General features: G+C 35.8%; 1 protein-coding gene across 1 annotated transcript in view; it reads left to right on the top strand.

Annotated features, from left to right (window-relative positions):
- Nucleotides 1–13,115, top strand: part of LOC140549580 (uncharacterized) — an 85,765-nt gene extending 72,650 nt beyond the window's left edge. The window contains 3 exon segments of the mRNA XM_072673332.1: nt 639–1,398; nt 5,966–7,122; nt 12,271–13,115. Of these exon segments, the coding sequence (XP_072529433.1) occupies nt 639–1,398; nt 5,966–7,122; nt 12,271–13,115 (2,762 nt within the window).
- Nucleotides 13,116–13,820: the final 705 nt, after the last annotated feature.

Consider the following 13,820-nt stretch of genomic DNA (forward strand, 5'->3'; position numbering starts at 1 on the left):
GCACTTAGCCTTCAAAGGCTTTCTCTAGTGGGTTGGGCATATATAACTCTGGTGATGTAAATGACAGTTCTGTAATTGGCCCGTTTTATAGATTATTTACACATGTGGATTTGAGTTTTGAGAAATGACAAACCAATATTTGAGGTGTGTAGTTTTACTTCCATATACCAAAGTCCCATATTTCAACTATGCTAAGATAAAAACAGTTTGACATTTAATGGCTCCTTTAAAGTAGAATGGAAGATGCAGCCTATTAAGGCTTGAGCTTATTTCTGCATGTGATGGATACAACTGAGAACACTGTTTATGTCTGTAATAATGATGTCATTTTAGTTAAATTAGCTCATTTCTGTTGCAACACAGTGCATTTTATAATAATTTTCTTTTTTTCTCCAGAATCTAATGACTTCCTGTAACAAATGTTCTACTGCTCCCAGTGTCCCATCTCTTATATTTCTTAAAATTTACTTTTACAAACATCTGAAGAAATACCACAAAGAAGGATCTCACAATGTTGTCATCAGAAGAGATAAAATGTGAGAATGGAGTTACCAAACGTTCCACTACTAAGCAAGAAAATTTTTCTGCTTACTGTTCTCCACAAGGACAAACCCAACATACTACAGGAAAAGGAAAATCTCACCACTGCTCAGACTGCGGAAAGAGTTTTATAAAACTGAGTTCTCTACAAACACACAAGCGCATTCACACAGGAGAGAAACCGTATCACTGCTCAGACTGTGGGAAGAGTTTTATTGAACAGAGTACTCTCCAAAAACACCAGCGTATTCACACTGGGGAGAAACCGTTTCAGTGTTCAGAATGTGGGATGAGTTTTAGAGACAGGAGTAACCTCAACAGACATCAGCTCATTCACACTGGAGAGAAACCGTATCACTGTTCAGAGTGTGGGACAAAGTTTAATCGTCAAAGTCATCTCCAGAAACACCAACGCATTCACACAGGAGAGAAACCATATCACTGCTCAGAGTGTGGTAAAAGTTTTATTCAACAGACTAATCTAAAAAAACACCAGTGCATTCATACAGGAGAGAAACCGTATCATTGCTCAGAATGCGGGACGATTTTTAATCATCAGAGTTCTCTCAAAAGACACCAGCGGATTCACACTGGAGAGAAACCATATCACTGCTCAGAGTGTGGAAAGAGTTTTAGAGAGATTAGTAATCTTAAAACACACCAGCGTATTCACACAGGGGAGAAACCCTATTACTGCTCAGAGTGTGGGAAGAATTTTAGAGAGAGTGGTACCCTTAAAAAACACCAGCGAATTCACACTGGAGAGAAACCTTATCACTGCTCAGACTGTGGGAGGAACTTCGGACATTCAAATTTGAGTAAACACAAATGCATTAAGAGGGAAGTAACAATTTATTAGTATGGTTATGAAATGTGAACAAGTCATTTGTAATTTGTAATATCTAAAAATGTAAACGTATGGACACATTTATAAATACACAAAAGTAATACTGTAAATGATAGTGCTATGTTGACTGTTGGATGAAGTCACAACTTTCGCAAGCCTTACCCTGAAGTGAGTCCAACATGTTTTAAATGCTTATTACGCTCCCTCATATCTTTGAGGGAAACAGCAAATGCATTGAATTTTGCATATTTTTTGGCCAAACAGCATGAAAATACATACAGAATAAATCGGATTTTGAATGCACAGAAAGCACTGTCTGTGAGAGGTCTACAGAACCTGTCTCAACCTGGTTCCTCCATGGCTGAAGCAAAAATACTGATGGTAAAAAGAATGTATACTTCTTTCACTTTTCATTGTATACCACATTTTTTCAAGTTAATGGTTTATGTATTTTTTTATTTATTTGGTTTGTAGATGTCAGATGCGCATATTATGCAATTAAATTAGATTATATTAACAACAAAAATAAGATAAAAAACTGCAACATAAAACGTTCATTTAAACATTTCAAATTGTCATCCTTTGAAGCAATTATTTTTATTGAAGCAATTTATTATTATTTTATTTTTAACAATTATATTGATGCTCCACTGACAGATAATGGGAAGAGTAGCACCGCTATTGTTCCTACTCAAGGAATTGAGCAAAATAGCACTCATGGGAACTGTGTAACTTTGCATAATTCAGGTTTGTGTACATCCTGTAATATTAGGCTACTGTGTAAGTTCCCATTAATAATGTCAGTCCTGTAAAATGATGTAAAATCAGCTTGTAAAATGCATGTGGAGTACCTGTTCTTTAGCAGTGGTTCAAATCAGAAATTCCACTTCTTTGCTATAAGGGAAAGCCAAGAGCAAGAAATGACAATTTAGTTTCGTCAACATGCATTGAGGACTCTTAGGTGGTGAATGCAGGCAGCCTGGTTGGAAAGCAAGCTATTTTCAGTGATTTAAGTAAGCTTAGGAGTAAATATAAATTGTTTATTTATTTTGGAAATTAAGGTAGAAACTGTACCTTTTAATGTCTGTGTACTGTTTTAAATCTGAATCTGTGACACACATTTGTACTACTCTGACTATTAAACATTATTATTAAGGAAGGATTGGGTACAATTCAAGAAACACAAAGGTGAACACAATGCAACTTTCCTACTCCTTGGATTTGCCTGCCGTGAACACACAACATGCCTCCAATCTCTCTCTTTTTTATATTTGAGTCTATTCATCATTACATACACTACAAGTTCTTCTTGGTGTAGTGGTGGTATTGGCCTGAGAAGGCATCAGACTACTATGTCTGGAGGGTGTGATGGTGTTAGCATTGTACCCAGATACATTATGTGGTGTTGCCTACTAAGAAAAAAGTGAAGTTTCAAACCTTGGAACTTTTAGAATTCAGCTCGTAATGATTTGCGGCTGTGAGAACAGTCATTTGTTGTTGTTGTTGTTTTTTGTCCAATATTTCTTTGTAATGAGCTCCCATTAGTCACTATTTAGTATTGTTTGTTGCAACAGACCAGTATTACATGTTGCTGTAACACAAATACCTTGCCTCCACAATAGGAACTTTATTGGAATAATTTTATTACAAGTAATTTTGGAGCTTTTTACTTGGTCCATGCATCATGAAGTTTAGAAACAATTCACTGTCTCATTCAAAGTTTGTGGATTACTTACTCCTTTTGTCATGAATGCCGCTGATTGTGCATTAAAACTCTTGCTCATTTACATTGTAAGAATTCTTCACAAATTTGTAAACGCATTTCCTATGTAAAGTCTTGTTTACTTCATTGTAAGAATACTAAATATGATAAGAAAACATAATAGTGCTTTTAATGCCTTTTAAAAATGAAAAGTATTATGATTTTCAAGACATTGCTTTTCATTAATTTACTTAAGATGTGCTATTCACAATTATAAATGTACAGAGGTGGGAAGATTCTGAAAGTATGATCTAACGAGAAGGCTGTGAATGGAAGACAAGTTTCTAGGTAACTTGACCTTATGATAGTATGCTGATTACTAAAGTGTTGACACGTCAAAAGTTTTTATGTGCTTCCATGACCATTCCATGATTAATGTTGATCCCTGGATTAATCAAAAGCAGGTAAAATGTGTCAATGTTCTGCCAGGGGGCTATGAAATATTGACGCATCTAGTTTTATAGCCAATACTTTACTTGCTTTGATTAGTTGCCTTCCTAGATTTAATTATCCTAAACCAAATGCGTTTCTCCTAAAATATTCTGAATACTCATGTCTGCTAAGTAAATGCATGCAAAATCAGTAGTCTGACCCTAGTTAAAGTACAACCAATACATTAAATAACATTATATCGATGCCATGTAACAATTACTCGTAATGGTCCGAGACATGATATTGAAGTTAACTTACTATAAATTATAAAGCATACATACAAGAAAACATTACAAAACAAAACTAATTATAATTCTAATTAAAATGTTTTATAAACATATAAAACATTTTATGTTGCTACTTTTCAAATTCAAGAGGTCCTGTGATGTCCTGTTTTGTTGGTATTATATAATAATGCTAATGTTTTTGTTTTTCTTAGTGTTAGTCTAAGGTAATTAGTTCTAATTCTAATATTTTTTTATTATTATTGGCTTATCCGCCCCATTTTCCCTATCCTGCTTCCCCACAAACCTTAGTCCACACTTCCTTCACTGTTCAATATTACTGTCTGTGATGAGGTCCTTCCTTATTACATCCCAGTTTCCCACATGGTGTGGTAGATCACTAGCAGGTAGTGGTGTTATCTGTTGCACCACACCAACTACTCCATGTTTTGAACTGAAAATGCCAAATAAAATGTAACCTTATTTCTTAAGTTATGTGATATAGAAACAGCATTCACAAGGGAGTATAAAGTATTAAAATCTGTACAATGAAATAGTCCTATTTATAAAGATGACTTTTTGGCTCCTTAAAACTACCAATGCCTCCACACCTGGTATGCAGTGGTACTAGCAATTGACATGCTAATCACCAGCAAAACCATGTGTTTTTTAAACACTGGCATCCGGGTAATCCAGCACCAGACCAGTATAACATGGTTTAGACCGGCAGACCAGAAATTACATTTACACCTACACTATATGGTTATGCAACAAAAAAATCTGTAAATAATATTGTTTTTGACTTCTATTATTTATATTAATAATTTATCTACTTTGTGCATCTGAATGTCTTGCTTTCCCATTGCTGCTGTGACACTGTAAAGTTCCCCACTGTGGGACTAATAAAGGATTCTTATCTTAACAGATATCAGCAAGCAGGACATCAAAAAAAAACATTGATTTTGAAATGGTTAAAAATAACATTATGAACTAATATTTCTACTAATTCCAACTAATGACTGCCAAAATATATAATATAGTAATCAATTTTTATGGTATAACTGATTGGTTTGAACAGAATCAGGTGTGTTTGTGAGGGGAGTAGAGTGTAAAACTGTCCCCCCTGACCTAAACTGAGATAAAAGTGTTGTTAGAAATCTGCTGTTAGATCTTCTGATTGCTACTACTGTAGAGCCGCTATTGCTGGTTGCTACGGTAACGGGTAACTTCTCTAACTGGCCAATCAGCAGACAGATAACTCTTAACTTCTAGGTATGTGCAGCGAGGAGGCTGGGTTTTCCGCAATACGGGTGTGATTACACAGTGCTTACGTGATTCCAGTGTGAGTCCTATTGCTGTCCATGTGGGGGCGCTAGTTGTACAACTGTGATTCTCCAAAGACAATAAAGCGGAGAAGAAGAAAATCCCAATTCGCAGGGTTGTTACAGAGGAACAGGAGCTGCTCTGCTGAAGGTAAATAACTCCTCTACACCTTTACACACTGTCTACAGCTCACTCCTACAGAAAGGCTCTTTTTGAAGAAAGGTTTGGGTGGGAGGGGGTCAGGATTTGTTTTCTGAAACTTAAAATAGATAAACATACCACTAGTACACTACTGCAATGCTAATGTTTAGATTGCTCATTTTAAACTACATTTACTTTGATAAAGTTAAATAATGAGAGTTATATACATTAACCTCAAACACTGTTGTGTCCTCTTTCAAAAGCAAAACCCAAATAACTCTTAAGTAGTCTCTGCTTTTTTTTTTTGGAATTAAAATAATTTACTTTTTTTTTTTAAATAAAAGTGACTTAATTCACTATATAATTATATTTTCTATTGAAAAAAAAACACCTCCACTTGCAAATATTGTTCTTATTAATTTCCATAAAGATGTAGACCAGACTGTTTCAGAGTCTCTTTGTTTTAATATTAATTAGTAACATTGTCACTGTTAATGCATTTTATTTGTATAATTATACATATATGTATCTTTTTTTTCCAGACTGGAATGATCTTTCTTTGCGAGTCTTCTGCTTTTCCTAGTATCCATTTGGTCTCATAGCTCTTTGAGAAATACCCCAGAGAGAAATATCAATGTTGTCATCAGAAGAGATAAAATGTGAGAATGGACTTTTTGAAAGCTCTAGTACCGAGAGCAGTTCTTTTTGTTATTCCTCTCCACACAAACAAACCCAAAACAATGCAGGAAAACGGACATCTCACCACTGCTCAGACTGTGGGAAGAGTTTTAATCAACAGAGTACTCTTAAAACCCACCAGCGCATTCACACAGGAGAGAAACCGTTTCACTGCTCAGAGTGTGGAATGAGTTTTAATCAACATACTCACCTCCGAACACACCACCGCATTCACACTGGTGAAAAACCATATCACTGCTCAGAGTGTGGAATGAATTTTAGAGATAGTGGTAACCTCAGAATACATCAGCGCATTCACACTGGAGAGAGACCGTATAACTGCTCAGAATGTGGAAAGAGTTTTAGAGATAGTGGTTCCCTCAAAACTCATCGGCGCATTCACACAGGAGAGAAACCATATCACTGCTTAGAGTGTGGGATGAGTTTTAGAAACAGTAGTGCCTTCAAAAGACACCAGCGCATTCACACTGGAGAGAAACCGTATCACTGCTCAGAGTGTGGGGTGAGTTTTAGAGAGAATGGTTCCTTTAAAATACATCAGCGCATTCACACTGGAGAGAAACCACATCAGTGTTCGGAGTGTGGAAAGAGCTTCAATCAACAGTGTGACCTTCGAATACACCAGCGCATTCACACAGGAGAGAAACCATATCACTGCTCAGAATGTGGGATGAGTTTTAGAGATGGTGGTTCCCTAAAAACACACCAGCGTATTCACACAGGAGAGAAACCGTATCACTGCTCAGAGTGTGGGAAGAGCTTTAATCAACAGAGTGCTCTCCATGAACACCAGCGCATTCACACAGGAGAGAAACCGTATCACTGCTCAGAGTGTGGGATGAATTTTAGAAATAATGGTACTCTCAAAAGACACAAGCGCATTCACACAGGAGAGAAACCGTATCACTGCTCTGAGTGTGGGATGAGTTTTAGAAACTGTGTTAGCCTCAAAAGACACAAACTCATTCACACAGGAGAGAAACCGTATCAGTGCTCAGAGTGTGGAAAGAGTTTTAGAAAGAGTGGTGCCCTCAAAAAACACCAGCTCATTCACACGGGGGAAAAACCATTTCACTGCTCAGAGTGTGGAAAGAGTTTTAAACAACAAACTCATCTCCGAAGACACCAGCGCATTCACACAGGACAAAAACCTTAAAACTGAAAATGAAAAAAGAACCTCTGACATTCAAATTTGAAAACATGCATGCAATGAAAGGAAGGTGAAACTTAACATATCATGGGGGTTAGCCAGAAATGTAAATAAGACAATGTGTATTGTAATATTTAAAAATGTAAATGTATGGACATATCTGTGTATGATTTTGCTCCCCCCACATGATAATGTTAATGTTGTTTTAACAAAATGATGTGTAATGTGTTATTTGGACTGTTTGGTGAGTGAACAACTCTTGTGAACATCTCTTACTGGATGGTTAAAGGTGGCATAAACTGCTAATTACAGTCGCTCATGTCATTGAGCAAAACAGCAAACAATTTGAAAATAAGATAAGATAATCCTTTATTAGTCCCACAGTGGGGAAATTCTCAAATACTTACGGAATCAGCAGCCCTCAAGTGTAAACCAAATTTTAAATGATCAGAATGTAGCATCATCTGTGAGGGATATACAGGGGTTTAAAAAATGCAGTTTAAATTATATATGAAACTGCTGAAGAGTGATTTTTTTTTATGTCAATGCATTGGGCTTTTCAAAGATCAGTTGAAAGATGTTATATCAAAATGAAAATGAGAACTGCATTGGATGAACTTCCATCAGCTGGAAAGTTAAATTGCAAACGTAAAAACACTTGACTGCTCATGACAACAGTGGTGTCCACATAATTTTGATAGGGGAGGCCAAGCCTTGGGGTGACACATCAAAATCAAAAGTCAGAACTAAATTTAAAGAATTACTCATACTGATTTATTAGTTTATTACAGTTTATTATTTACAGCAAATGCTACAGTTAATTACCTTGTGCATAGACTAATATGCATTTTAGCATTAGCATTTTATTGTGCAACAACCTTGTTTTAATGTGTTGTCTGTATATAAGTTATGTGATTCATTCTTCTTCTTCAAAATAGTTACCCTATTCCTCAGAAAGACAAACACCTATAATTTGAATAAACAAATTAATCAAAATGAACAAATAATGTACAAGGAACAATCCTACTGAAGCTTAACACCACAGTCCTCCAATTAATAGTCTGGAGGTTTTTTGCCAGTCAACAATTGGAGAGAGAATCAAGTACTCTGTGAGAGATTACAGAATTAATGTTTTTGGCCTCCCAATCATGTTTTAGACCAGTTGGAACAAATTCAACATTTGATATTCAACCAAGTGGAATATAGTAGTGTATGCTTGATTCATTTTTTTTTCTTATAAAATTTACCCAGTTCTTCCCCAATTTGGATTAGGCAATGACCTAACCCAGACATATCTTCCCCTGATCACAGTGAAAAGACTGACATACCGACACATGCACAGCCAGCCATTACCTCTTTTTCCAAACTGCCTTTGACGCGACATCCCCATGCAACCAACGTGTTCTGAGGAAAGCACTGTATAACCAGCTTTTATGCATGGGCTGGAAGATCCTTTAGAATTAGACACTTGCCAGAAATAATATTCAATGCAGTGAATATGAATTTATAATAAAAAAATAGGTTTGATGAATGACAATATTGTGCTTTCATTTCATATTACATTTTAACAGAATGTAGATATTTTTATGATTTATTCCCCTCCAGATATTTACAGAGAACCTGGAAAATGTTTGAAATTGCATTTGTTTTAGGGTGGCTCTTTTATTTCTGATTTCTATTTGATTGGCTGCTTTTTTCTGATTTAATGTCCCCTCCTGAGTCTTTGGTTCCAAACCCTCAGGTTTCTTTCGCTTAACATCTTGAGATTGTTTTCTTGCTATTGTCACCAATGTGACATGCTCTCAAGTAGCCTATGCATGCCTGTCCTGCATGGTGAAAAGTTGTAAACAGGCCAGAAGTTTTGTGTTCATCTTCAAGCTGTTGACACCAACAGAGTAGAGCCTCTCACAGCTGTGAAAATGGTTTAATCATTAGCATTAAGTTTTTTATGACCAAAACTAAGTTAATTTTAACTAATGTTTAAATTTAATAATAAATTTACATCAGCAGTCCTGGTGAATCATAAATGTACCTCAGCATTGTTATCCTAATATATTAAATTTACCTTAGCACTCATACATTTGCCTCAGCATTTCTATCTTAATCAAAAATGTTCCTCAGCATTGCTATTCTAATTATATATGTACCTCAGCATTACCATTCTAAATGTACATTTACCGCAGTATTTTTATTCTAATCATAAATCAACCTCAGCAGAGCTATTCTAATAATAAATTAACCTATGCACTGCAATTCTTATAAGAAATGTATTTCAGCTATTCTACTCTAATTAATTACAGATTTAAGCATTGCGATTATAATCGTTATTTTACCTCAGCATTGCTATTCTAATCGTACCCTTGCCTGAACATGACAATTCTAACCATGAATTTACCGTAGTAGTGCTATTCAAATCGTACATTTACCTCACCTATCCAGTCATAGATTTACCTCATTATAACTATTCTACTCATGACTTTACCTTAGCAGTGCTATTCTAGTTGTAAATTTACCTCGCTACTGATGTTAAAATCACAAATTCATCAAAGCATTGCAAATATAATTATATCATTATAATTATAATCATACATTTACCTCAGCATTGCTGTTCTAATCATACATTTACCTCAGTTTTCCCATACTAATAATGCATTTACCTCAGCATTGGTATTTTAATCATAAGTTTGCCTTAGCATTGTTATCCTAATCATAACTTTATTCTAAATCTAATCATGTTAGTCAAGATGAAATTTTATTTACCTCAGCAGTCCTATTCAGTCAGAACTTTACCTCCTATTCTACTCATGAATTTATCTCAGCTTTGCTACTCTAATCATAGACTTACCTGTGTTGAAGTTCCAATCACAAATAATCTAAGCATTGCAATTATAATCATTAATTTTTACCTCAGTATTGCTATTCTAAATCATATATTTACCTCAGCAGTCCACTACTATTCTGATCATGAATTTACCTTAGCAGTGCTATACTAATCATACATTTACATCAGCAGTACTACTCAGTCAAAATTACCTCACCATTCCTATTTTAATAGTGAATGTGTCTAAGCAGTGCTTCTCTAATTATATTTACCTCAGAACTGATGTTTTAATCACAAATTAACGAAAACATTTAATTGTAATCATTAATATACCTTAGCAGTCCTGTTCAATTGAAACATTACCTCAGCATTGCTAGGCTAATCAAATATTTACTTCAGGATTATTATTCTAAATGTTACTTTGTTTTCCTAATCATAAATTTGCCTTAGCATTGTTATCCTAATCCTGGCTTAATTCTAAATATATTCACATCGGTAACAGTAAATTTACCTCAGCATTACTATTCCAATCATGGATTTACCTCAGCAGTGTTATTCTAATCGTAAATTTACCTCAGTAGTCCTGTTTAATCAAAAATGTATCTCAGCACTGCTATTCTAATACATTTACCTCAGCAGTCCTATTTTGTCATAACTTAACCTCAGCACTCCTGTTCTAATCATTAATTTACCTCAGCAGTGCTATTTTAATCATGTATTTACCTCTGCAGTCCGGTACATTTTGTAGCTAATTCTAATCCTAAATTTACCTTGCAATGCAATTCTAATCATAGATTTACCTCAGCAGTCCGATTCAGTCAATCAAAAAATAACTTACCTTATAGCATTGCTATTCTAATCATAGAGCTATTTACCTCATCATTACTACTCATCATCATGAGTGTACTTTAGCAGTGCTAATCTAATTGATTTACCTCAGCAGTTATCTTACCTGATGATAAATCAAAGCTCTTAGTACGCAAGTTTTGTATTTTCACTGTATGGGTAGCTACGATGGGTGTTAGAGTATACTATATGTATAAACTGTAGATAGCTAAACTGTTCAAAAGACCAGCAGAGCCTCGCCTTGTTGGGCTAATCGGACTGCATTTCTGTGTTAATGGATGTTATTGATTTTCACCGCCTATTCGACGCCAATATTTCAGCTTCTACCTGTGTGCAGCACAGCAGGCGGGGATTACCGGAATACGGGTGGGATTGAACGCCGCTCCAGCCACTGTGAACAGGGTTTCAGTTTGAGTGCTCCTGCTGACCAGGGGTGGCGCTAGTTCTGCAGTTGTGTCTCTTTAGAGACAATAAAGCGGAGAAGATCACAGGCAGGGGCGTCATCACAGAAAAAGCAGGAGCTGCTTTGCTTAAGGTATAAAACTCTTCTACACTTTAACACGATACTTTCACTGCGTTTACATCTCACTCCTCAGAAATGTTCTCTTTGAATAGCAGTTTGGGTTTGGACGGAGATTTGTTTTTATTTTCCCTGAGATTTAGAACAGATAACGACTAAGACTCACTAATACATTCCAACACCACTGGTATTTACACAAATGTCTTTCTGTTAAAAATAAATGTCAAGACAAAAATTATTTAGTAAATGTTGTATTTTAACTTGAAATCTATCAGACCTTACCAAAACACAGTTAGCATTAGGTTTGGGAGCTGAATAGTTAGCCCAACTGGGAATCCACAAGTTTGCAAGTGGGTTGGCTGTACGTACAGAAGGTGGAACAAGTATTGAACACACGGGACCTTGGTAATGACACAGTTTTATAGGCCATCAGTTGAACCAGCTCATTATAATTTGCACTAAGTAGCAGGATTGCTTTCTAATTACTGATTGATTTTAGCTGGGGCCATGACTTTTTCAATGTGTTCAATACTTTCCCTGTGTCATTTATAATTATTACAGATAACCTAATTCATGGACATCAATGGTTTCTTTGTGTGTGTGTGGATTGAATGAGTTGTTACTGACATCTGTCAAAAGCACCTTTTACTTAGAAAATTGATGTTCATTACTTATTTCACCTGCTGGTGATGGATTGCTTATTTCACTATGTTGGTGCACTTATACGTTGTGGTTTTTATTTTTTTTCTCCAGAATGGAACACTCTCCATTTTCTTGTATCTTTGAAAATTTACTTTGACAAACTCAAGAACCATCAAAAAACATCACAAAGAGGGATCTCACAATGTTGTCATCAGAAGAGCTAAAATGTAATAATGTAGTTGCCAAAAGCTCCACTACAAAGAAAAATGTCCACTCTTCTCTACAAGAACAAACCTAAAAGAATAAAGGAAACAGGATGGCTCACCAGTGCTCAGACTGTAGCAAGAGTTTTGTTAAACAGAGTGATCTCAAAAAACACCAGCGCATTCACACAGGAGAGAAACCGTATCACTGCTCTGAGTGTGGCATGAGTTTTAGAGAGAGTGGTACCCTCAAAACACACCAGCGGATTCATACTGGAGAGAAACCGTATCACTGCTCAGAGTGTGGAATGAGTTTTAGAGAGAGTGGTACCCTCAAAACACACCAGCGAATTCACACAGGAGAGAAACCTTATCACTGCCCAGAGTGTGGGAAGAGTTTTAACCAACAGAGTAATCTCAAAAAACACCAGCGCATTCACACAGGAGAGAAACCGTATCACTGTTCAGATTGTGGAAACAGTTTTAATCAACAGAGTGATCTTCAAACACACCAGCGCATTCACACAGGAGAGAAACCGTACTACTGCTCTGAGTGTGGGATGAGTTTTAGAGAGGGTGGTTCCTTCAAAATACACCAGCGTATTCACACTGGAGAGACACCGTATTATTGCTCAGAGTGTGGGATGAGTTTTAGAGAGGGTGGTACCCTCAAAACACACCAGCGCATTCACACTGGAGAGAAACCGTGTCACTGCTCAGACTGTGGGAAGAATTTTAATCAACAGAGTTCTCTCAAAAGACACCAGCGCATTCATACAGGGGAGAAACCGTATCGCTGCTCAGAGTGTGGGATGAGTTTTAGAGAGAGTGGTACACTCAGAAAACACCAGCGCATTCACACTGGAGAAAAACCATATTACTGCTCTGAGTGCTGGATGAGTTTTAGAGAAAGTGGTAACCTCAGAAAACACCAGCGCATTCATACAGGAAAGATATCGCTTTAACGAAAATATGGAAGTTAAATCATTTTGACATTTAAATGACAAACACTTTCATTAACAGGGAGAAAATACTTATACATGATACATGGGTGGAAAGCAGTTTTTCTCTTCTTTTTTTATTATTATTTGTTTTTTGTCATTTAAAATTAGTAAAACTAGTAGGGTCTGTTTGAAAGGAATTTAGTTTAATCTATAGACTGTTTAAAATCTTGATCTGTGATTATACATATTTGCACTTTTCTTATTGTTATATGTTGTTATTAAAGGTGCATTAGATTAGCACATGAACACAAACCATGGCTCTAATATGTGTGTGTCCATGCATATACATATATAAACAAAAAACAGTAGTTGTCCATAGCTGTCTTGCAGTCATTATTTTAAAAAGTGAATTTAAGTAGAATTAAGTACAATAACCTACTGTTATTTTTTCACTTAGTATGTTACTCCACACCAAATGAGATAATGTTAGCATTAGGTTCTGTGTCCCCTCTTTGTAATTTTTAATTGTACTAAAATTGTAAAGGTTAAACACATGTAATAGAAAAGGCTTTAGACTAATGCTGTGTTCACATGCTATTGAATTTATGGTAAATATGAGTTACACATTAACACCCCCTCAAGTCATTATTTCTAGAGGTAAATTCTGAGATAGAATCAGTATTGTATGGTACATAATTCTTTATTTTTAAACATGCAGTTATTAAT

Source organism: Salminus brasiliensis, chromosome 2, assembly GCF_030463535.1.
Source record: "Salminus brasiliensis chromosome 2, fSalBra1.hap2, whole genome shotgun sequence".
Classification (NCBI taxonomy): domain Eukaryota; kingdom Metazoa; phylum Chordata; class Actinopteri; order Characiformes; family Bryconidae; genus Salminus; species Salminus brasiliensis.